This window comes from Mustela lutreola, chromosome 2, assembly GCF_030435805.1.
Source record: "Mustela lutreola isolate mMusLut2 chromosome 2, mMusLut2.pri, whole genome shotgun sequence".
NCBI lineage: Eukaryota > Metazoa > Chordata > Mammalia > Carnivora > Mustelidae > Mustela > Mustela lutreola.
In genome coordinates, this window is record NC_081291.1 from 14,180,642 (window position 1) to 14,205,194 (window position 24,553).

The 24,553-nt window shown below is 52.4% G+C and overlaps 1 protein-coding gene across 1 annotated transcript; it reads right to left on the reverse strand.

Annotated features, from left to right (window-relative positions):
* Positions 1–1,143: 1,143 nt before the first annotated feature.
* Positions 1,144–20,225, reverse strand: IL12RB1 (interleukin 12 receptor subunit beta 1). Its single transcript, XM_059160492.1, has 17 exons — positions 20,094–20,225; positions 19,806–19,959; positions 18,601–18,663; positions 17,724–17,838; positions 16,857–17,026; positions 15,611–15,753; positions 12,805–12,838; positions 12,254–12,388; positions 11,020–11,102; positions 9,735–9,978; positions 7,493–7,660; positions 6,641–6,778; positions 6,094–6,249; positions 4,345–4,479; positions 3,333–3,438; positions 2,939–3,020; positions 1,144–2,178 (listed from the first exon to the last, which is right to left on the reverse strand). The coding sequence occupies exons 2-17, from the start codon at positions 19,933–19,935 to the stop codon at positions 1,825–1,827; spliced, it is 2,256 nt and encodes a 751-aa protein (XP_059016475.1). The 5' UTR covers positions 19,936–19,959; positions 20,094–20,225; the 3' UTR covers positions 1,144–1,824.
* Between the last annotated feature and the right edge of the window lie 4,328 nt (positions 20,226–24,553).

Sequence of the window (24,553 nt, forward strand, 5' to 3'; positions counted from 1 at the left end):
CGATTCAGAACCTCATTCCTTTTTATAGCTGGGTAATATTCCACTGTGCGGCTGGGTCTGTTTCTCCGTTCCTCAATGGGCATCCCGGGGGGGGGGGGCACCTGCTGGTGGCCGTGAGCAGTGAGGAGCACAGGAGCAGTAGGGGTGGGTGTGGGGCCCTGGTCTTGAAGGGGTAGTTCTGAGCCCGGGGCTCAGATCCCTCTGGTTTTCTTCTGTGAGGGCGCTGACCCAGCATCCCTTCCTGTCTGCCCACTCGGTCCTGCCACCGAAGAATGAGAACTGATTCACACGGGAAGGCCTGCCAGACGGGGAGGTGGCAAATTCAAGGGAGGGAGCATGCGCGGAACAAGGAGCAGTCACTCGTGGTTGGAGCACGAGGCCAAGGCTTCTGTGTCCCCATCTAGATGCACAAATGGGGGCCCCCCAAAGGGGTGGGGCCTGGACCACTAGTCTCCCAGCCTGTGGGGCCAGACCGCTCTCACCCAGAGGCTTCAGGTCCTTTTGCCACAAAATTCAGTGGCTCTGGGTTCTAATCTCCACCCCCCCCTCCCGTCCCCACTTAACACCGGAAAAATCTGTTTTGCAAACTCCTAGCGGGCTGAAAGGGGCGGGGAGGGCGGTGTGCCCCCACGTCCCCGCTAGACCAGAGAGACACGTGCTGCTGTTGCCACCTGGTGGCCACCAGGGGAATCCGAGACGCCTCGTTTAACAATGGGAGGAGCTCTGGGCAGGAGGGGAAAGGAAGAGGGGGGATTCAGGGTGTGAACGGCGCGGGGGGGGGGGGCACGCGTTCCTGCTGTGGGGCGCTGGGTGTCAGGAGAAAGGGGGAACCCCGATTCCTGACCTGAGCCCTGGGTGGAGGGCAGATCGACCCCCAAACGGGGCGGAGTTGGGGGGGAAGCCGGCGGAACTGGGGGAATGAACCAAGTCTCATGTTTTGAGGGAGCCAAATCCCACTCCCCCTCGAGTCGCCCCTCCCCTTGCCCAGTCCTGACTCTGCCGAATGATCATCATTCTGTCTCCCCCCAATCCGGGTGCTCCTGGGGGCGCCCAGAGGGAGAGATGTTGGTAAATGCGTGTGGAGAATGAATGAACTCCCCTACTGGGGGATTTTGAACATGACACGCAGGCTTCTGCCAGGGGAACGTTACCCAACAGAAGGCTCATTTATTAAGCCGTACACCCCCTCAATAGACCTGTGAGTTCAATATTATCCTCACCCCCATTCTAGAGGGGAGGAGACTAAGGCTAAGCAGGAAACCATCGCCTCCCTCAGAATGCTTAGGGCTGCCCTTGTTTTCCAACGACTAGATCTTCCGAGCCTGGAGCCTGCAGTGCTGCAGGAGTTCTGGGCCCAGACTCCCCATCAAGTGCTCCTGGGACACACGTCCAGCTTAGTGTCCTATGGGACCCCTCCAATCTAGTCTACCCTGAAAAATTCTGTCCCTTCCCCATGGGTTTCATGGGGTGTGGCAGCTTCCTTCTCTTGATGGTTCCTAGGGTTCCCGCCACAGGACGTGGTGCAACCTGTGTTGGCAGGAGGGGAGGGGCCGGAACCGGAAATGGAGTCTGGATCTCTCTGCCCAGGTTTGACTCCTGCCTGTGCTGTGCTGGGTAGCTTCTGGCTACCCACTTGCTCTCTCTGACCCTTAGTGGTCATCTCTGTAAACTAGAATAGCCATGTACCTCTCGAGGTGGTTATGGGGAATCAGGACATCATGGGTGTGTCTAGACAGAACAGACTGGGTATGCAATGTTTGCTTAATAACCGGCCACCTTCAGTCTTCCTGTCTGAAGGTCAAGGCCGGCTTTCGTTTCTCTCACTCAGGCCTCCAAGTCCATGTTCAAAGGGCCACTGATTATGGGGGTCTGTATTAGGTCTCCCAAGGGCAGTGAGAGTCCAACCCCCTGGGCAAGGTTGCCCTCCAGACCTTCCTGCCTGCCTGGCCCCAGAGCCCGAGGCTCAGGATGGTCTTGCACCTGTCTCCTGTCCTCCAACGGGAGCTCTGTGTCCAAGGTCAGCTCAAGAGTGTCCCGAAGTAGCTCTGTCTTCTCCTTGAGATGCATGGGTGTGTCCAGGTCAGTTCCGTCACCTTTTTCCCAGGACATGTTCACCACCAAGGCCTCTTTTGGGGACACCTCCTCCGGGAAGTCTGCCGGGCTTGTCCACTGCCAAGCCTAGATAGGAAGGGTGGGGCCAAGACTATGGGCAGGGCCCTATTTTCCTGGAATCAGGTTCCTACTGGCTTAATTCCCTAAAATCCTGAGACCAGAGGATTAGCTCTGCCTCAATGACCCCCCCCCCCACCACCCATTCAGCCCCTTTTAGGAAGCCCTCCCCACCACACACACACCATTTCTCTTTGGGAAATTATTCCTCCCCTTCTCGTTTTGATGTGGTTGTGCACTGACCCCACCACAATTTGACTGATGGATATGTGACATGGCCCAGCCAAGCAGAGCACTCTAGCCTCTGATTCCGGCAATGGGCTCAGGGATGAGCATGTGACCCACTCTAGGCCTATTGGTGATGGCCCTGGGACTTTTGCTAAAGTGAGCTGAACACCCTTCTTCCACTGGGGAAAGGCTGAACCTGAGTGGGAGAGAAGCCTGTCCAGACAAATGGATACCCAGTCTCTGGATTCCTAGATCTAGCCATGCCTGAAGACCACCATCTGGGGAATCTCCCCATCTCCCATCAGTTTCCCTTTTTGTTGAAGCCACTTTGAGTTGTTTCTACTGCTAAGAAAGGACCCACAGGAGGTTCCTCTCTGGGCCTCTTCTTGCCTATCTGTGAAATCGGACAGGTTCTTGGAGTCCCTATGTCCATGGTTAGAGGAGGATAAAACGAGTTAGTCCATGGCCATTACTCTGTAGAACCCTGGTCCAGAGTATAGAACCAAGAAATAGGACTTTAAATCAGAAAAGGAGTCCTTACCTGCTTTCCCTGGCTGCTAGGGAACTCAATCACAGTGCTGGCGCAAGGTGTGGGCAGGGGCGGGCACAGGTACCGCGCAGCCCTGGGGACGGAAGGAAACTTGTCAGAGAAGCAGCGTTTTCTGTTTTTACTTTTTAATTGTTCCAACTTACTCTTTTCATCTCCACTACGTTACAAAGGGAGATTGGATGTGGATTGGGTTTGGAGGGTGCGGGAGGCTGACAGACCTGGATTTAAATCCCAGCTCTGCCCCCCTTGCTGGATACCTGGGCCCTGACTCTCTGGGCCTCAGTTTCCTCATCTGTAAACTGGGCACAAATACTGACTTGGCATGAGCGGTTACTATGATCACTATTGGCATTACGGATCATCTTGGGGGAGACATGCAAATTACCTGTTCAGGCAGAGGTACCCAAAGACGCCCAGGAGAAGGATGCTGGCGAAGCTCCCCAGAGACACGAGGAGTACGGACAAATCGAACAACCGGGAAACCTGGGCTTCTGGGAGTGCGAGAGGTTGGGTTGGCAGAGGGGCACCTCCTGCCTCTTACTAGGCAGGGTGTTGGGAGGGCTGGACCCTCCATCAACTCACTGCTGACTGTGGCACACCGTGGGTTCCTCTGTGCCTGGTTCCTCATGTGTGAAGCAAAGAACCAGGGAACCCACCTGCCCTGGGTCTGCAGGATAAGTCCTGGCATACAGGGCTCGGGACATGTTAGCTGCGCATGCCTGCTTGTTGTGCCCCTGTGGTTGCTCCCCTGGGCCCAGATCTGCCACCCGATGCCAAGCCCGACTCACACTGTCTCTCTTGAGACCAAACTGCATTATAAACTGCAACAGGCAGAGATCATTTGGTTTCCAAATCTCTTCTGGCCACACGCCCCAAGACAATGGAGTCCACCTCCTTATCTTTGTGATAAGAGAGATACCCATTCTTTCACTCGCTCAACAAATGGCCCCCTATTCTCTCCCCCCCCCACCGGAGCCCCCAAGCTGGACAGAGCCTGGCAGAGCCTGGACAGCCTCACCCACTCCCAAGCTGTCAGGCCAGGAAGGGAGGATTGTCACAGCTTGGGGGGGAGGGGCGAGGCGCGTGGGGTAGGTACCCTGGAGAAAGCATGGTTGGCTTCCTGGAGGAGGAAGCTTTTGAACTGGGTTTTAAGGATGAATAGGAGTTAGCAGGAAGAACAAACATCCCAGGCAGAGGAGCCTGCATGGGCAAGGCAATGAGAGCATGAAAGGGAGGTTCACAAGGGGACACTGCACAAGGAGGGGAGAGCAGAGTAGGCTGGGACTTTCTCCTGCGGGTGCTACATGGGGAGCAGGGCCAGGGTGGGGCTGCTTGTAGAAGCTTGGGGTGGGGCAGTGCATGCTGGGTACATATCCAGGCCCTGCCCTCCTGCTCACCGATGCTGAATGGCTGGGGCCTGCTCCAGGCACCCTGCAGCGTCACAGTGTCCGCTCGAACCCGCACGGTGTAGGCTGTCCCAGCCCGAAGGCCATCAAGGGTGACCTGGGTCTCTGTGGGCTTCACAGGCAACTCTGTGGGAGGGAGGCAGCCATGGGTCCCCAGACTCCCTTTACTGCCAGGAGGCCAGACTCAGGAGTGGGATGCCCAGGTCCTGGGTGGGCAGCCGCATGCTGAGAGTGGTAGTGGGGACTCAAGGACATTTTGCTCAAAACATTTAAAAAGAAAATAATTTAAGATTTTATTTTAGAGAGAGAGCATGAGAGGAAGGGGCAGAAGGAGAATCCCAAGCAGACTCCTCGCTGAATGTGGAGCCTGACTCGGGGCTCGATCTCACAGCCCTGAGATCACGGCCTGAGCCAAAACCAAGAGAGGGACCCTTGGCCCCTTCTGAAAACTCTGAATGCACCCATTCACCCCAGCTTACTTGGGGGACTGTTCTTCCCTCCAATATTTAGTGAATGATGCTATTTTTCTCAAATTCTGACCTCTGCTGGCTCCTTGCTCTCTCCCCCACGCCACCCCATCCTCCAAGCTCCTTAAAGATACCAGGTTCAGTAGCACCTCAGGGCCTTTGCACTGGCCTTTGCACCACCGCCCCCACCCCGTGCTCACCCTTTCCCCAGATAGCCCCATGGTTTCCTCCCTCTCCTCCTTCCCATCTTTAGGGTCAAGTTCAGCATTAACTTTATCTTGCTTCCTCAGTATCCCTCAAACCTCAGCACACAGTAGGACCTCAGCACACAGTGTGGAATCGGTTGGCTTTCATTCACAAATAAAGCTCTCCGTAAAAGTCCTTAAAACGAGAATACAGTGGTTGGCTCTTATCAAGAAGAAAAAATTTCCTAGAACCCTAAGTCTATATTCAAGAGGAATGTTCTTCCAAAGAAACTGGAATGGGGGGAATTGCTCAATTTGGCGAACGGGCATTTGGTGCATTCATCTTCAGCATTTTTGACTTTCAGCAAATCGGCAAAGGGGTGGCTTCCAGCTGTGCCACCAGAATGTGTCCCTGAACCCTACTTGGCCCCACTTACCCCCTCTAAACAGTGGGTGGTCAAGCAGATGACAGGATGCCTGTGTTTCTGATGGGAGAGAATCCCCCCAGTATCCCTCCCCCGCTCCCCAGCATTCACACCTTGGCCTTGGCCGGTGCTGGGTGCTGGGTAAGAACATGAAGACACGAATAGGCCAGTCCTGCTGGCCTGGACTGTTGCTGCGGGAGGCCACAGGAAAAGACTGCATGAGGGGCCCCCAGTGTGTGAAACGACAGGAAACTCCAGCGCTGGTGAGACTTACCATGTACAGACTGCTCTTTTTCCCTCCCAAGGGGCAGGAAGGAGCATCTGACTGAGCCCAAATCCAGGCTTGCTTAACCCTTGGGCAGGAGACCCTCTCCAAGCCTCAGTTTCCCTATCTGTGAAATGGACACGGTCATCCGGCTCCACGGCAGTCAAGCTGCTGATTTGCATGAGGAGCTGACTTCCACACATGGAAGCTGTGCCCACTGAGCCCTCCTGGGGGTCCAGAAAGGGCAGTCTGGCCTCTTGGAGTCGAACAACTCTTGTTTTATGAGTGGGAAAACCAAGGCCCAGAGAGGGCTGGTGAGGTGCTCAGGGGCCCATAGCCAGGCAGACATCGATCCCAGGTCCCTTCTTCCCCTAGCCAGGCCCGTGCTGCCCACGTACCAGAGACAAGGCTGCCTTCCTCATCCTCACAGCGCACGACGTACTCCTTCAGGACACCGGGGCAAGCGCTCAGCAGGGACGGCGTCCAGTCCACGTTCACGGAGCCCTGGCTGAGCTTCTTCACTGACACGTGTTGTGGGCGTCCTGCCCCCGAGGCTGCAACCAGCCCGGTCACCATGGTCAATTCCAAGAGCACCGGCTGAATTTTTTCTGCCTGCCCAGCCTGGCGCTGTCCAGAGACCCAGGGAACCTTGGCAACAGAGTCAGGCGGGCCTGGGTTCGCATCCCGGCTCCACGACTCAGCCCCCATTGCTGCCTGTCTCTGAGACTCACTTTTCTTATCTATAAAATGGGGGCAGTGCCCTTCAGGCGTGGGGAGCAGAGTGGGGGGCGGTCTTCAGGATCCTCTGAGACTTCTGCGCATCTGGATTCTGGTCAAGGCTTGACCTGGAGTAAGTGCCTCTAAGCGTTCATTCCCCTCTCCTGACACCCAAGACCCCCACCAAGCCCCTCTGGAGAGAGCACCCTGCAGGTGTGGGCTGCTCACCATTGCCCCCGAAGTGGTAGGTGGACAAGACTGTGGACCACGAGATGGGCTTCTCTGGACGTGGAGAGGCGAAGATCGTGATGTGGTAACATACCTTCTGCTCCATTGCCCCAGATCCTCTGCTCCAGCTGTAGGTTGCTAGAAAGATTGGCGAGGCCCAGGCCGGTGGTGTAAATAGGTTGTACTGATGCCTCTGCCCCTTTGCACTGGCTGTGCTGCCTGCCAGGAACTCCTAAAGCTCTCCTGCTCATAATTCAAAGCCCTTGTGCCAATGTCCCCTCTTCCAGGATCCCTTTCTTATTCCCACCGCCTGCAGCCCATCCCCCCACCTGCAGCCCAGCCCGGATGCCACGGAGCCAGGTGCATCTGGCTCCATCTCTCTCTCCCCATTCTAGGAACCTCAAGGGCCAGGTCTGAGGCTGAGGTTTCCGGGGGCCCTGGGCCAGGCCCCGGGTAGGAAGTGGGAGTGAGAGGCTGCCAGGGCTGGAAGGCTCCCCCTTTTTCTCCAGAGGTCTCATTAGTTTGCCACCAGCATCTTGGGAGCTGTCACCTTCTCTGGCACAGGGACCTGTTTAACAAACACCCTGGGATGTAAGACTCATTACCTATTGGTGTGTGATCTGCCTGGGGCTATGGCCCTGACACCTCAGGGTCCTGGCAGGAGGCTTCAGACATGCATGGGCGGCAGGGTCCCAGTCTCAGCCCGTCCCCACCTCTGTGTGACTCTGGGCAAGTAGCAAGACCTCTCTGGGCCTCAGACACCTCACACGCCCCTATGGCTGGAGCCAATCAGGAGCCCTAAGGGAGGAGGCAGAAGCAGAAGCAGAAACAGGGCGACAGACATGACAGTACCCATTCCTGTAGGGTCCTGGTCCTGGGACGGAGTCAGGGTGCAGTTGGTGAGGTTCCTGTCCTGGTCTTGGGCCTGCCACTCAATGCAATATGCCTTGGCCCTGGCCTGGGCTGGCCAGTGCAGGGAGGTCCCATTGGCTCCAACACTGATATTCAGAGCCCTTGGTTCTGGAAGGAGATGAGGGAGGCAGGTTAGGCTAACAATGGTGGTTTGAATGAGTTAGATCTCCTGGTCTGACTGTGAGTCCCCTGCCAAGACGCCCACCATCAGGGCTGCCTGTGCTGCTATCCCCACCCCCACCTGTCACCCTCCCCCAACTGGCTTGGGGAGCATCTCCTGCTCTAGCAGGTGTCTGCAGGGTGGGCCTCCCAGCCGGACAGGAGCTCAGAGGCCTGAGGACACACCCACTCAGTCCCCAGGGTTCCTCCCTTCCTGGGCAACAATCTCAGGGAGGCGGGCACTGCTTCCAATTCCAGGGACAACAACTACCATTTACTGAGTGCCAACTATATGCACCAGGCCAGTGCTGAGCACTTAACAGGTATCATTCTGCTAAGAAGTGAGAAGGTGATCACCCCAATAATACAGAAACTGAGACTCAGAGAGGGAGAGCCACTGGCACAAGGTCACACAGTGGGGCCATGACCTGAAGCAGGCCAGGAGCTGAGGGACTTGTGGCTGTGCCATCTTGGCACATGGCTTTACCTCTCTGAGCCTCAGAGGTCTCATCTCTGAAATGGGCACGCCCGTACTAGCCCTGTCCTCACAGGATTGCTGAGTGCTCAGCAGGGACAGGACCAGGGTGAGATGAGTGAGGCACATATCAGGCACAAAGCTAGAGGTACCAAAGAACTCTGTCGTCAAGACAAACACTGTTCCAATGCCATTTTTTTTTAAGAACCAAAAAATGAGTGGAGGGGGTGCCTGCGTGGCTCAGTGGGTTAAAGCCTCTGCCTTCAGCTCACATCATGATCTCAGGGTCCTGGGATCGAGCCCCACATCAGGCTCTCTGCTCAGCAGGGAGCCTGCTTCCTCCTCTCTCTCTGCCTGCCTCTCTGCCTGCTTGTCATCTCTCTCTGTCAAATAAATAAATAAAATCTTTAAAAAATAATTTAAAAAATAAAATGAGTAGGAAAATATGCCATGAGCGCTCTTTGCGATGGCCCAAAGGTGGAAACAGCCCAAACATTCATTAACGGATAAACAGATAAACACCACGTGGTTCAGCCACACAGTGGAATATTACTCAGCCACGAAAAGGAGGGGGAAGCCCTGATACACTCTACGATGTGGCGGAACCTCAAAAAACATGACGCTGGATGAGAGAAGCCGATCATGAGGAGCCACAGGGTGTGCGGTCCCATGTATAAGGAATGTCCAAAATGGGCAAAGCCACAGAGACAGAAAGATTAGTGGGTGTCAGGGGCCAGGGATAAGAGGCGTGGGATCAGGGTCACCTGGGTGGCTCAGTGGGTTAAAGCCTCTGCCTTCGGCTCAGGTCATGGTCTCAGGGTCCTGAGATCGAGTCCCGCATCGGGCTCTCTGCTCAACAGGGAGCCTGCTTCCCTCTCTCTCTCTCTCTCTCTGCCTGCCTCTCTGCCTCCTTGTGATCTCTCAGTCAAATAAATAAATAAATAAATCTTTAAAAAAAAAAAAAAAGAGGCGTGGGGTCTCCTTTTAGGGATGATAGAAATGCTCTGGAACTAGACAGAGGTGACAGTTGCCCGTCGCTGCAAATGTCCTAAACACCACTGAATTCTACCTACCAAACTGGTTCATGCTGAGGTGTGACCTTCACCTCAATAACTTATGTAGACATATTCATGTGCATGCATACATAAATATAAATCTTGATTTTTTTTCCTCTCATATCTATAAATATAGGGACATCTTTAATCATATCGATACCTATATAGAACGAGCAAATATCAAGATATGAAATGAAGTTAGGGTCGGCCGCATATTCGCGTTGTCCTGCCTCACTCACCACACCCTGATCTCTGCCCTGGTCCCAGGAAACTTCATTTACAAATGGTTGGCCTGGGCTGTAGTTTGCCAGCTAGAGTTTGGTAAAATATTGCATTCTAACAATACCTTAATTAGTGATTTTGACACATTCCTGAATGAGACACCTGCTTGATTTTTGTGCCTCACCTGCCTCACCCTAGTCTGGTAGAGGCTCAGAGGAGGCATTTAGCTCTGAGAGGCCCTCCCACAGCCCTCCCCGGCCGGAGGAGGCACCTGTGTGGGTGTGGGTTTGGGCAGGAATGTGCCATGTCTGGTTGGGGCCGGGGCCGAAGCGATTCTGAGAGATGACAGCCAGGTCATAGGCCGCACCAGAGAGGTCGAGTGGTTTCTTCAGCTGAAAGTTCATTGTCGACTTGATCTTACACGAGCAGGATAGCATGTGCAGGCGGGCACGGTAGGTCACCTCCCCGCCAGAGTTGGATCCGAGGCAGCCTTCTGGAAGCTCAACTTGGGGCAGCTGTCGTGAATGTGAGAGACGGTTTGTGGAGCCTTGAACACCGTCATCATCCCCACGGGCCAACATCGGCATGCAGCCCCTGAACAGACTCATCCACCGGCCACAGTCTGTGACATGAGCCAAAAACTTTTTAAAAACAAACAAGCAAAAAAACAAAGCAAAACAAAACAAAACAAAAACCCTCGGTGCTGGTGAGGCTGTTGGGAAATAGGCATCTGTGGCAAGTGCCTATTGGTTTGGGAAGGAAATAATTTGGCAAAACCTACTGAGTGTCAGGAAAAAAATGTTTTTCCTCTTTGGACCCCGTTACCTCAAGCCTGGAAGTGTTTCCTAAGAAAGGGAATTCAGGGGTGCCTGGGTGGCTCAGCAGCTTAAGCCTCTGCTTTCGGCTCAGGTCATGATCTCAGGGTCCTGGGATGGAGCCCTGCATCAGGCTCTCTGCTCAGCGGGAAGCCTGCCCCCCCCCCGCCTACTTGTGATCTCTGTCAAATAAATAAATAAAATCTTTTTTTAAAAAAGGAATTCAAATGAAAGGAATGCCAGGAAGTAAAGCTTCACTGTAGGCATACTGGGCCAGCCTATTAGGGAGCCGGCCAATTAATTATGGTAAAGCCAGTGGGTGAAATATATGATGGTTTTGCCCCTGACTTGGGCAAGAGATTTTCCCTCTGTGCTTCAGCTTCCTTCTCATAACTTGGGAGTTAATTAGACTGCTCTTAATGGGTTGCTCGGGAGACTTCAAAGAAATCATCTCCCACCTAGACCAACATTGTCTACCCCTGGCCTGCCCACTTCCACCCTAGCCCCCCACACTCTGGTCCCCCCATGGGATCTGGGGGAAGTCTGGGAACACTGAACCCAGTCATATCCCTCTTCTGCTCACACACCCTCCATTGCTCCCCATTAAACCCAAAGTCCTCGGAATCCTCGCCTCCTCCACATCTCTTCTCTCACAGTATCCCCCTTGTGCACCCTGACTCCAGCCTCTTGTCTCCTTCTCCCCATCCCAGGCCACCCCACAGCCCCGTGACAGCCCATTACCTGCCCGTGCAGGGTCACCTGCCTCCTCCCATTGGGACGGAGCGCCTCCACAGAGAACCTCAAGCTGGGTTGTGGAAGATGTTCTGTAATGGGATGGTGAGACAGTGACGCGGGGGGTGGTCCCTTGCTCACTGCCACCTCCCACAGACCATGCATGGGGACCCAGGACATTTTCCTTCCCTCCCTTGAAACACAGGATTCCCATGGGTTGTTAAGAAGTTTTCAAAAGCGGAAACATGGAGATCTAGTCTATGACCATGTGACTATACTTAATGCCATAAAACTATCCACTTTGGGGGCTCCTGGGTGGCATTGGACTCTTGATTTCAGCTCAGGTCATGGTCTCGGGGTCATGGGATTAGGCTCCAGGCTTGATGGGGAGTCTGCTTGGAATGCTCTCTCCCTCTGTCCCTCCCCCTGCCGTGCATGTGCTCTCTCTCTCTCAAATAAATAAATACAGTCCTAAAAACAAAACAAAAAAACAAAAAACAAAAAAAACCCTATGCTTTAAAATGGTTAAAATGGTAGATCTTATCTAATGCATTTTCTACTACAATTTTCGTTTTAAAGTCTGAAAAGAACTCTTGGAGCTGTTTCGCAGTAGATAATGCACCGGGGGGCAGGAAGAGACCTGCCAAGGTCACAAGGTCAGGGGCAAAATGTTGACAATCACCTCATCCTTCCTTGCCTCTCGGGTCCCATCTCCACTTGGGAGCTGCCCAAACTCCAGCTTCCTGTGTCCTTCGGGAAGCTATGTCTTCACGACACGGCCATTTCCCCCTGCCGACTCCCTGCGTGGCCTTAAAGAACAAAGCCAACAGGACACATGGGAAGGAAAGAAAGACTGGGAAATGTTTCTTTTCAGATTATGAATTCTCCACATTTTACAAAGTGAAACTCGCTCCACCTCTTTTTTTTTTTTTTTAAGATTTTATTTATTGATTTGCAAGAGAGAGCACGCATGAGTGAGGGTGGGGGATGGGAGATGGAGGGGCCCAGGGAGAGGACAGAAGCCGACTCCCTGCTGAGCAGGGAGCCCAAGGCCAGGCTCAGTCCCAGGACCCTGGGATCATGACCTGAGCTGAAGGCAGACGCTTAGCCCACTGAGCCACCTAGGTCCCCTGCCCTAGCACCTTTTACTAATTTCCCCAAATTTCTCTTGCCACCTTATTTCTAGTACCCACTGCTGTATTTCTAATGCCTGCCCCAGTTCCAGGCTCTGGACTGCTCTCACCAGGGGGGACACACACGGGGCTGCTCCAGCTGCTCCAGGGGTCTCCTGGGTCTCCTGGGGCTGCTGGCCTGAGTCGCCTCCTGCGGAGCTGGAATTCCTGGGCTGCGTCCATCCGCAGGGGGCAGAGGCAGGACTCTGGTGGGGAAATAAGCCGAACTTCAAGCTGAAGGGTTGTCTCAGACTTGGGGGTGCCCGGGGCTTGGCACTCATCATTTAGCCACCAGACACTTAATTGAGTGCCAACTGTGTGCTGGGCCCTGGGACCACTGTGGGAATAGGCCAGGCCCTGTCCTCTTGGGGGACCTCAAGGTGTCCCATTCTTGCCCTGGCCCTAGGTTGACGTCGTGGCAAGGCTATCCATTGGGATGTGAGCCTGGTCAATGGCTTCTCACCCCCGAGCCCGTTTCCTCACCTGAGAAATGGGAATAATCCAATATGGAACTAAGGATGGGCCAGCAAGCGTACAACGAAATTAGCACTGGGCCTGGCACACAGTAGGCGCTCAATTAATGCTAGCATGCTGCAGCTGTTGTTGGTACTATTATTCTCACCGAAGCCAGCATCCTCCTGAGGTCCGCAGTTGCCCTAGGACCAGATCATATAGACATAGTTTTACCTTTTGGTAAAAGGTAAAAAAAAAAAAAAAAAAAAAAGGTTTTTTTTGGAAAGAAATATTAGCTCTTTTATAATTTTAAACAATTATTCTAAGTGCAATGTGGAAGCTTGGGTTAGAAAAAGAAAGAAAGAGGACATTTGCTTTTTGTTTTGTTTTGTTTTTTAAAGATTATTTATTTATTTATTTGACAGAGAGAGAGAGATCGCAAGCAGGCAGAGAAGCACACAGATAGAGAGGGAGAAGCGGACTCCCCACTGAGCAGAGAGCATGATGAGGGGCTCGATCTCAGGACCCTGAGACTATGACCTGAGCTGAAGGCAGAGGCTTAACCCACTGAGCCACCCAGGCGCTTTAAAAAAAAAAAAAAAAAGAGGACTTTCGTGGAAAAACAGGTGGCTCAGAATAAGCCCAGGGATTTAGTCCCCAGCAACGTGGCAACGTTTATCTCAGTTGTGGACAGACACGCTCAAGAATGTAAGATGTGGGGTTCCTGGGTGGCTCAGTGGGTTAAGCCTTCAGCTCAGGTCATGATCCCAGGGTCCTGGGATCGAGCCCCATGTTGGGCTCTCTGCCCAGCAGGGAGCCTGCTTCCTTTCCTCTCTCTCTGCCTGCCTCTTGGCCTACTTGTGATCTGTCAAATAAATAAATAAAATCTTAAAAAAAAAAAAGAATGTAAGATGTTCGCATGTGGGGCAGCTGGGGGGCCTTTCTAGGGGAGCTGGCTACTTCTTTGTAACTTTTCTGAAAATCTAAGACTATTCCCAAAGTAAAAGTTGGCTTAAAAGATTTTCAGAGACAAAATTATTATTCTGTACTTTCCTACAAAAATTGTTTTAGGAGGGAAAACCTGTATGTCAGTGGTGTTGGGGGTCAGGAGAGTCAGGTATAGGACATGGCCTGCCCCCCACACCCTGTGTCATGCGGAGAGGTCCCCCAACATCCGGAACTTCAAATCAAACTGACAGAGAGGCCCCTCCCCCAGCAGGAGTCCCATATCACCTGCCTCTGACAGATCCCATTTACGGGATGGGGTCACTGAGGCTCAGGGGGCTCCGACACTGGAAAGGGAGATGGGGCTGAAGCTGGGGTTGCTCCCTGGCCTGCAAATGCCACCAGTCTGAGGGAGGAGGAGATGCCACGATTCAGAGGCTGGAGTTCTCTGTCTCTCCCCATCTAGGGGCTTCTTGGGCCTGAAGCAAGGGCTGAGGTTCCTTGCAGACCCAGCTTGCTCCGCGTGGGGGCAACAGAAGGGACAGCAGAAGGTAGCTGAAGAATGAACGAAGGTCTGCGGAAGACATACAGACAGCCAACAGGTAGAAAGACCATGCTTGACATCACTCTTCATCAGGGAAGTGCAAATCAAAACCATAATGAGAAACCATCTCAGTTCAAATGACTATCATCAAGAAGACACAAGACAGGGGCGCCTGGGTAGCTCAGTTGGTTAAGTATCTGCCTTCATGTCCCCAGGGTCCTGGGATCGAGCTCCACATCGGGCTCCCTGCTTGGTGGGAAGCCTGCTTCTCCCTCTCCAATTCTCCCTGCTTGTGTTCCACACACAACACCCCCCAACAAATAAATAAATAAATAGTCTTGAAAAAAATGTTTACTGCAGCCTCACATATAATAGCCAAGATACTGAAGCAACCAAAGTGTTTCCATTCATCCGCCGACGAATGCAAAAAGAACATGGGGTATACACACACACACACACACACACACACACACACACACATACACAGGGATATTATTCAGCTGTAAAAGAAGGACACCCTGACGTGTGTGACGATGTGAACAATCCTCGAGGGCACTATACTAAGTGAAATAATTCAGAGAAGGACAAATACCATAGGATCTCTCTCGCACACAGGGAATCTAAATCAAAATAAAATGAAACTCATGGACATGGAGAACAGATCGGGGGTCACCAGAGGCAGGGGGTTGTGTGGTGGGAGGAATGGGGGTCAAAGGTACACACTTCAGTTATAGAATAAATAAGTCCTAGGATGTCATGTACTGCATGGTGACTATAGTTCCTAATACTGTATGATGTACTTGGACGCGCCTAGGAGAGTAGATCTTACAAGTTCTTACAAGACATAAGGTTTGTATCGCAGATGGTGATGGACAGTAGCTAGTCTGACTGTGATCATTTCACAATACATACAAATACCAAATAATGATGTTGTACACCTACAGCCAACATAATGTTATATGTCAATTGTATCTAAAAAAAAAAAAAAAAAAAAAAAAAAAAAAGAAGAAAAAGGAAGGGAGGAAGGAAAGAAAGAAGGAAAGAGGGAAGTGGAAGGGGAGCTTCCTAGAGAGGCTGCCCTTGAACTAGACCCTGAAGATCAACTGGATTTTCAGCCACTCATAGAGAAGAAGGCATGAAGATGGAGGAGACTGCATGGGCAAAGGTAGAGTTTGGAAATTCAGGGCATGGGCAGAGAATCATGGCCATTCAGAGGGGGCCAGAGGAAACATGAGGTTGGTGAGGGTGCCTGGGGCCAGGTGAGGAAAGGATGCTCTCCCGAGGTAATAGGGAGCTATGGAGGGTGTGTGAACAAGGGAGGTTCCGATGAGATCTGAGTGTCAAAGAGACTCCAGAGGCTAGCTGCAGGGCAAGAGTGGAGACCAGGCAGGAGGGAAGATGGATGTAGAGATGGTGAAACTGATTTGGGGGTCATGTTCCCCGGGGAGAAGCCTGTGTTCTCTCCTGGCCTGGGGAATAAACTCACCAACTCCCACAGGCTGCTGGATGTCCGGTGCCGGAACTGCACCTCGGCGCCATCCTGGCGGGCTGGGTTCTCCCACTTCAAGAGCACCTGCCCTGAGAACCTAGACACGGTGATGTCTCCAACCAGCGGGGGGTCGTATTTAACTAGGAACAGAGATGGAGATTGGGGAGGGGAGCCAGCATATGTATAAGTTATTGGTACTTAAAATTTTGGAAAATCTGCCCCACCCAACCCAGGATAACTGACTGAGTCTCCAGGATGTGCATCAGGGAAACCCTTATAAGTTCCATCTAAGCCTAGGATTCTATGGCTCAAAGATTCAAGACTGACACTCCTTGTAGCAATATTGTGGTGAGATGGGCACTTTTGTGAATTGCTGATAAGAGGATAATTAATTGAATCTATTTTTTAGAAGACTATTAGGGAAATCTTACTAATTTTTTAAACCCTGACTTGAAGAGAAGCATCCATCATTCTTTTCTGCATCTTGGTCATACCATGTCTGATTCTACCTCAGGACCTTTGCACTTGCTGTGCCCTTATGCCCTCTGCCTGAAACACACTTCTCTACCCCTAATTATTGTTGGATCCTTTTTGTCCTTCCGTGCTCAGCTTGACCTCCCAGCAGCATTTCCTCATATATAATAGTCCTTCCTGCTCATCACTTCCTCTGGACTCTGGCCTCCATGAGGGATGGTCGGATCCTGCCTTCATCTTAAAATTTGATACATTGTTCATCATGGATTTTTTGGCATTAATTTTGATTTTTCAAAAAACATCTCTTTACAAAATTATTTATATTGACTCCTGAGTTTTCTGGCATCCCTTACAATTTCGTGCCCAAGTCAGGTTCCTCCCTCACCTTACCCTAATGCCAGCCCGGAGCGGCCAACTTTGTTGGCCTCACTCGTGTCCCCTATGAGTCAGCATAGCACACAGGAGCATCTCAAACTCTAGGTACTAAGTGTCCGTGGTTGCGTCGTGAAAACAGATTTTAAAGACCCAACGAGATTCCAGTGGTATTACAGTTTCGGGGAGAAACCAGAAGCAACCTAAGTGCCCAGCAGATGGGGATTGGTGAGGGGACCGTGAAGAACTCTACCATGTTCTGCAACAGGGTTTGATGTGAAAATCATTGGCATTATCAAGCCCCTGGCCCAGATCCCTGCGGGTCTAGGCTCAGGGACCCGAGGCATCTCTGGATGAGGAAGGGGCGGCAGAGAGGAGGAGGAGAACGGGTGCTGACCTGCACTATGAAGCTTCAGGGTGATCTTAGGGGACTTCTGTGTCCGGTTCTCAGCTCGAGATTCCACCCAGAGCGTGACGGCTTGGAGCACAGCTATGCCGTCCTGGTCAGAGAACCGCAGGCTGGTGGCTGAGCCCGCGGCAAAGTAGCAGCAGCGCCCGGACCTGAGGCTGTGTGAGGGGAGCACTGGGGCTGAGTCTGGGGTTGCAGGACCCACAGAGGGGCTCAGCAGCCCCGGTAGATGGGCCGCGTCATGTTCCAGGATCTTCTTCTTTTCTTTTTTTTTTTTTTTTTTAAAGATTTTATTTATTTATTTGACAGACAGAGATCACAAGTAGGCAGAGAGGCAGGCAGAGAGATGGGGGGAAGCAGGCTCCCCGCCAAGCAGAGAGCCCGATGCAGGACTCGATCCCAGGACCCTGGGACCATGACCCGAGCTGAAGGCAGAGGCTCTAACCCACTGAGCCACCCAGGCGCCCCATCCCAGGATCTTCTTCTGCCCTTTTGACTCCCCCTCCCCAGCCTGGGAACTGGAGGGGAATCAGCCTGCCACTGAGGGTTTGGGGGAACCCCAGAATCTCACGATGCAGATGAAGAAATGAATGGTTGGAAGGATGGACAAATGAGTGAGCGGGTGAGGAAGAAGGATGAGAGAGACCCTAATTGCCACCCAACTTAGATGCCCACCTACACGGACACGCCCCCCCCCCCAAATAGAGTCCCCACTCTCCCTTCTCACATAAGACACTGAGCCACCAGGAAGGGCAAGGACCTTGCTAAGATCACATCTCTGAGAGCAGGGGCATGGGGGCAGGAGCAAGTGTGGGATGATGGGTGAAGGTTTGGGGACCGGGGCAGGGTCCTTACCAGCACCTCAGGAAGTGGCTGACCCCAGTCGTGGGGCCCTCATACTGCCAGGAGCATTCATAACCAGCACTGACTATCCGGTAGCAGTTCAGGTCCCTGGGGCCTGAAGCCGAGCCTGGAGGAGATCCCAAAGGTTTTAGAAGGAACCAAGAGCTGGGAGGGGGCCCTCCTTGCTGGTGCACACTTGGAATGAATCTTTGTGACATTTAAGTAATCCAGTGTCAACCTCAGCCTTGGCGCACTCCCAGCACCTCCCTGTGCCCTTCGCTCCTGTCTCCTGCCTTCGCCCCTGCTCACCCTCCTCCAGCCACACCAGCCTCCTCACCAGTCCCCAAACACAGCAGGCTCACTCCCACCTCAGGGCCTTTGCGCATGCTGTGCCATCTGCCCGGAATGCTTTTCCCACAGATCTTGACATTCTAGTTTCTCCTTCAGCGTCACCTCCTTGACCACCAGGCAACCTGAATCCGCCACCTCCTCCATCCTCCCTCCCCGTCCTCTGGTTTCTCATAGCACATTCTGGCATGCTGTCTGTGCATTTGTCTGCCTGTTATCCACCTCCCACACTAGGCTGTGGCCCCAGGAAGTCAGTCGGGCTTGTGGCTGATTCTTTCACGCCTAGAACTGGGTCTGCATGCAGTAGGAGCTTGGTAAGTAGTTCTTGCACGAAAGGAAGGACGAAACACCTGTTTGGTGGCAGACCCTGGGACACCGGAGCTTGGTGAGGACAGGAAGAGTAGGCTCTCAGGCTGTTCCCAAGACCTCAGGTGCACCTGAATCTTTGACTGGGCGGGAGGGAGCGGAAGGAGGAGCGGCTAAGGAAGGGGCAGTCAGACCCTAGCATGACCTCTCCCCACAATAAGGAACTGTCCCAGACCTGCGCCTGCATCCGGATACGGCGGGTCCTGAAAACAGCACCCACTGGTACTGCAGGCTTCAGCTGCAAAGACAACGAAGACAGAATGATGTTTCCAGTCTTTTACTGCAGGGCGGAGGCGCTCTGGCGGGGGGCTTGCCAAGAGATCATCCATCCACCCACCCACTCTCCCATCTATGGGTCCGCCCACCCATCCATCCACACATCCTATCTTCCACCCAGCCAGCCATCAGGCGCGCACGCATTCATCTGTCCTACGCTCCATCCATCCATCCAACCACCCATTCATCCATCGCTCATTCATCCACTCAACAACCTCTGAGGCTGCTCGGCCCCTGTCCTTCTCTCAGTTTCTGGTCTCCAGCCCTGCCTAATCCCTGCAAGCCCTGAAACCTTGCTGATGATCAGTTTACAGAGACACACAGAGAGGCAAAGTAGTGACTTGAGGTCACACAGCAGCCACAGGAGAGCTGGAATTAGATTTCAAACTCAGTCATCTGCAGGAGTCTGGGCTCCTTTCCGTCCGATCCCACGAGAAGGAGAGAGAGTATGTACATATATTTTGTCTAATAATAAAATAAAACTATAAACATGTATATCCATTATATACATACTTGTTCCTTATCCTTTTCTTTTTCTTTTTTTTTCTTAAAGATTTTATTTATTTATTTGAGAGAGAGAGAGAGAGAACACAATCAGGGGGAGGGGCAGAGGGAGAAGCAGGCTCCCCACTGAGCAAGGAGCCTGATGTGGGACTCGATCCCTGGATCCCGGGATCATGACCTGAACTGAAGGCAGACACTCAACCAACTGAGCAACCCAGGCGTCCCGCTTTTTCTTTTTTTAAAGATTTTATTTATTTTACAGAGAGAGAAGGCACAGGCAGGCAGAACGGCAGGCAAAGGGAGAGGGAGAAGCAGACTCCCCACCAACACAGGGCTCCATCCCGGGACCCTGGGATCATGACCTGAGCCGAAAGCAGACTGAGCCACTCAGGTGCCTCTCCTTATCATTTTTGGATTTTAGCATTTCTCACAGAACCCCAGGGGGTGGTTAAGATTCAGAGATTTAGCCCATTCCACAGAAGATGATGTCAAGACCAGAGCAGAGATGCCCAAGTTTGATAGAGGGAAAGCCAGGTCCACCACCCTACACGCACATGCCCCGCGGCAAGAAAAGCCATGATGTCAAGGTGGGGAACTCACCGCCTTGCCCTCGGAGCAGGAGCAGAAGGAGGGGGACCAGCCTGGCCCACAGCTGTCCCATGGAGCCCACACAGAAGCTCACAGCCCCAGATGAACTTCTGCCAGCCACCCTGTCCTTGCCCCTGAACATGTTGAAGCTGAGTAAGAAGGAGGACTTAAAAGATCAAAAAAAAAAAAAAAAAAAAAAAAAGGAGTTAGATGTCATGGCCCCTCCTGGCACAAGTCAAACTGAAAGAGAAACTAGAAGTCAGCATCGTGGTGGCGGCCTCATCGCGGCCACAAACCCACCTGGAGTCACGGATCTGGGGGTCTACACTGATGGCCCAAGCCTTAGCCGGAGGTGCCAACCCCTTGAGTGGCCAGCTGCTCTGAGCCCTTGGCCTGGTTTCTGGCCCTCTCTAGCTGACCTCTGAGACTCAGGTGCCAAGCGGGAGCCCAGTGTTCTCGGATGTCTGTGTTCACTCTCCTAACAAACCGTTATGAAGTGTTTGCTCTACGCTGCCCCCTCCCCACACGCCCACCTCTCCATTTCCCCAACTCCACCCCAGGGCACCCTGGGTCCCCGCTCCTGAAGAGCTCTTTGCTTCCTTCAGACTAAGCTTTGTCCCCTCTCTGCGTCTGTTTCTTGGCATCGGGGGCGGGCGGGTCTCAGTTTCTGAGCCTTTCTCCTCACTGTCTACAAAGTCCCAAAATGTCCATGGAGAAGGACAGACTCATGCTAAAAAGTGGGTGAACCCCAAAAAAGTCCTGCTGAGTGAGAACAGCCAGACACAGCAGCCCACATGTTGTATGGTCCCCATGTACGTGAAATGTCCAGAACCAGCAAATTCAGAGACAGAAAGATGAGTGGTTGCCAGGGGCTGGGAGATGGGGTTTGGGGAGTGACTGCTAATGGGGACGAGTGTCCATTTGGGGTGATGAGAATGTTCTGGGACTGGACAAAGGAGATGGTTGCAGAACATGGTGAAAGTTCTAAATGTCCCTGAAGTGTAGATTTTAAAATGGTTTATTTTAGGTTATGTGATTTTCACCTTAAAGAAAAATGTTCCTGGAGCACAGGGGGACTGAGGAACATGGTGGGAGTCTCTCCCGGAAGAGCATCTGGGGACCGGGACCCAGGTGGGCTGGGAGGAAGCCCAGTCTCAGAGGCTCCCTGTCCCTGCGGGCGGCTGAGCTAGTCAGGGTCAGGCGCCCAGGAGGCCATGAGGTCAGAGACATGGGAACAAAGAGGCAGTGTCCCAGGCCTGGCACAGTGGGGACGGGGACCCCGTGACCCCGCACAGAGCAGCCTTCACTGGCAATAGGGCCCAGACCAGGCCAGGGGGTGGAGCGGGCTGCAGGACGGATGTGTGAGGCCTGGGGGGAGGGGTAGAGACAGAGAGAGACAGAGACAGAGACAGAGACAGAGACAGATTGGTAGAAACATAAAGAAAGATGAAAGAGACAGAGATGGAGCCAAATCCTTGGTCTCCTCTCGAAGATCCTGACACCCCTACCCCAGGAGACACCATCTCTGTGTCCCATTTCACAGATGGAGAGACTGAGCCCTGAGGTGCCCAGACCCCTCGAGTCCCCAGCTGCACATGAAGAGATGGATTCAGACAGAGACTCCCCCTTTCCCCCCAGCGAGGGTGAGCTTTGCATTTTCAGGAACAAGCCTCATGCCCCAGGGCTGGCCCCCACCAAGGCTGGCCCGTCTAAGCTTCAGCTACACCATCTGCAAAATAGACAGTTGTGAAACGCTCAAGGAGGGCCCGGCTCCCGGCAGGTAATGCCCACCAGACAGCCAGGGTAATGAATCGTTCTTTGGGGGGTCCCCAGCAGCCTCTGCTCTTGTTGCAGATCTTTCCCAGCCCCCCAAAGTCACCGGACTTCCCAGAGCAGCCCTTGGAAAGACACTGGGGGGTGGGGGAGGAGCAGAGGAAGGGACAGAGCTGGACACAGGTGCCCACAGCTCCTTGGCGGCAGGGGTGGGTGCAGGGAGTGTCAGAGGTGGGGGCACGTCCCAAGGGAGAGTCGGGAGAGATGCCCAGAGAAGGGGGCTCTTGAACTCGGTTTATAGAAAAAGCATTCCTGGCAGAGGGCACAGCAGAAGCCAAGTTCAGGGACATGCTTTGGGGGATATCAAAATGAACACGGCAATCTGTAGCTCCACAGGAGTAAGGCAGATGAGCACCTCAAGTGCCAGGCTGAAGGGCTGGACTTTCTCCTAAGGGGACTGGGGAGCCATAGAGGTGTGTGAGCACGATACCAGCCACAGGGGAGGTGGTGTTTCTACTCTTATCAAAGTCGGGATCTGAAGCTTGCCCCAAGGTTCACTGCACTTCACCTTCCCCGTGCCACATCTGCACACCCACCGCCCCTGGTCTGCCTGCACCCTCCGCCAGGAAGCCCTCAGGGTGCCCTTATGGGTCCCTCCCTGCTGCCCCAGAAATACAGCCAGGATATGCTTCTAGGGCTTCCCCACTTTCAGATGCCTCCTCACTAGCTGCGGGGAGGGTGAGGCAGGAAGGACTGGGTTAAAAGGGGCCCAGGAAATGGAAATCATGATGGGAGGGACCACAGAATTTCCCCACCCCCTTGGTTTCCGTTTTCTTCCAGGGTGAGTGACTTGCAGCCCAAGGAAGGCTGAGCTTCTCTCCATGTGGCCACGAGACCCTAATGCCTCTAGAGGGCATCTAAGGAGAATGCTGAAGGATAAGTAGGAGTTTGCAAGGAGAAAATCTTAGTTTACAAACACATTTGTGGTTTCTCATTCACCAATAAGATCAATTTTCATCCGTTCATCCATTCATCCAGAACTTTCTAATGCCTCCAGGGATCATTTAAGGATATTTTAAATAATACCCAAAAGGATGCGCCTGGGTGGCTCAGTCGTTAACCATCTGCCTTCGACTCAGGTCGTGATCCCAGAGTCCTGGGACCAAGCCCAGCATTGAGCCCCCCACCAAGCCCTCCATCAAGCCCCCCATCAGCTTCTCTGCTCAGCAAAGAACCTGCTTCTCCCTCTCCCTCTGCCTGCTGCTCCCTCTACTTGTGCTTGCTTGCTTTCTGTCAAATGAATAAATAAAATCTTTAACAAGGAAGAAAAAAAGAAGGGGTGTCTGGATGGCTCAGTTGGTTGAGCATCTGACTCTTGATTTCAGCTCAGTATAGTAATCTTGGGGTCATGGGATCAAGCCCTGCATACAGCTCTGCCCTGGGCACGGAGACTTCTTGTCCCTCTCCCTCTGCTCCTCCCATTGCTTTCTTTCTTTCTTTCTTTCTTTCTCTCTCTCATTCAGATAAATAAATAAATAAATAAAATCTGGGTGGCTCAGTCATTAAGCATCTGCCTTCAGCTCAGGTCATGATACCAGGGTCCTAGAATCAAGCTCTGCATCGGGCTCTCTGCTCAGCAGGAAGCCTTCTTCTCCCTCTCTCACTCCCCCTGCTTGTGTTTCCTCTCTCACTGTGCCTCTCACTGTCAAATAAATAAAATCTTAAAAAAAAAAAAAACCAACACAGAAGATTATCAAGAAAATAAACTCGTGTTCATTCAACAATCACATTCCCTGATGCCCTCTAGAGACATATGAAAAGGGTTTTGATGGGTGTGTAGAAGTTCACAGGAAAAAATTTATTCATTCAATAAGTGTTCTCTGATGCTTCTCAAAGAAAACTTGAAGTGGGTTTTGAAGGATGCATAGGTGTTCACCATGGGAAAATTTCACGCATTGATTCATGTGTTCAGTCAGTCAGTGAGTCAGATGTCCCTTGTAGCCCATTGAAGGGACAGCTTGGAAATTCTTGTGTAAGTTCTTGTCATCTTGGAAGTTCTATGTATTCTCCCGATGGAGCAGGGGCATTTGATACAGCCCTGATGGCTCCTCCAGCAGGTCCCAATTTACCTGGTCCAACCACTTCCGGTTCAGGGATCCTGTCTTTCTCCGGGATTCCAGACCAAATCCCCAATGATTGGCTGAGCTTGAGTTACCTTCTTCCATGAGCTAATCACAGTGGATGAAGTGGATGATCTCTAGGGGTGCCTGGGCAGCTCAATCGGTTAAGCATCTGCCTTCAGCTCAGGACATGATCCCAGGGTCCTGGGATAGAGCCCTAAGTCAGGCTCCCTGCTCAGCAGGACGTCTGCTTCCTCTGCCCACACCCCACCACCACTCGTGCTCTCTCTCCCAAATAAATAAATAAATAAATGTTTCTCCTTCTCCCTGTGCCTCCCCGTAGTGCATGTGCTCTCTCTCAAATAAATAAATAAAATCTTAAAAAACAAACAAACAAACAAACAAACCATAAAGGCCTTATCTCCAAATGCAGCCACATTCTGAAGTAAAAACTGTAAGGATTTCAACATACAAGTTTTGGAAAGACACTACTCAGCCCATGACTGTGACTGCTTTGGACTGCCCGTAACAGTCTGGCAGTTTCTGGAAAAGCTGAAATAGAGAATTCCCATATGAGCCAGGGATTCTCCTCCTAAGGGTAAAAACCCAAGAGCATTGAAAGCAGATGTCCACACAATAACTTGTGCGTGAGTGTTCAGAGCAAAACAATTCACAATAGCCAAAAGGTGGGAAAACTCCAGCATCTATTAACAGATGAATGAGGAAACAAAATGTGGTCCATCCACACAACGGAATACTATTTAGCCAAAAAAAAGGAAGGAGGCACTGACTCAAGCTATGATACAGATAAACCTTGAAAACGTACTGAGTATGCCTGGGTGGCTCAGTGGGTTAAGCCTCTGCCTT

Bases quoted from the DNA above. Each gene is read 5' to 3' on its own strand.
- IL12RB1 (XM_059160492.1), bottom strand. From the start codon at position 19,935: ATGTTCAGGGGCAAGGACAGGGTGGCTGGCAGAAGTTCATCTGGGGCT. The intron at 9,979-11,019 runs GTAATGGGCTGT...CATTCACGACAG, and splicing joins AGGTGACCCTGCACGGGCAG to CTGCCCCAAGTTGAGCTTCC. The intron at 3,021-3,332 runs GTAATTTGCATG...TTCCGTCCCCAG, and splicing joins GGGTACCTCTGCCTGAACAG to GGCTGCGCGGTACCTGTGCC.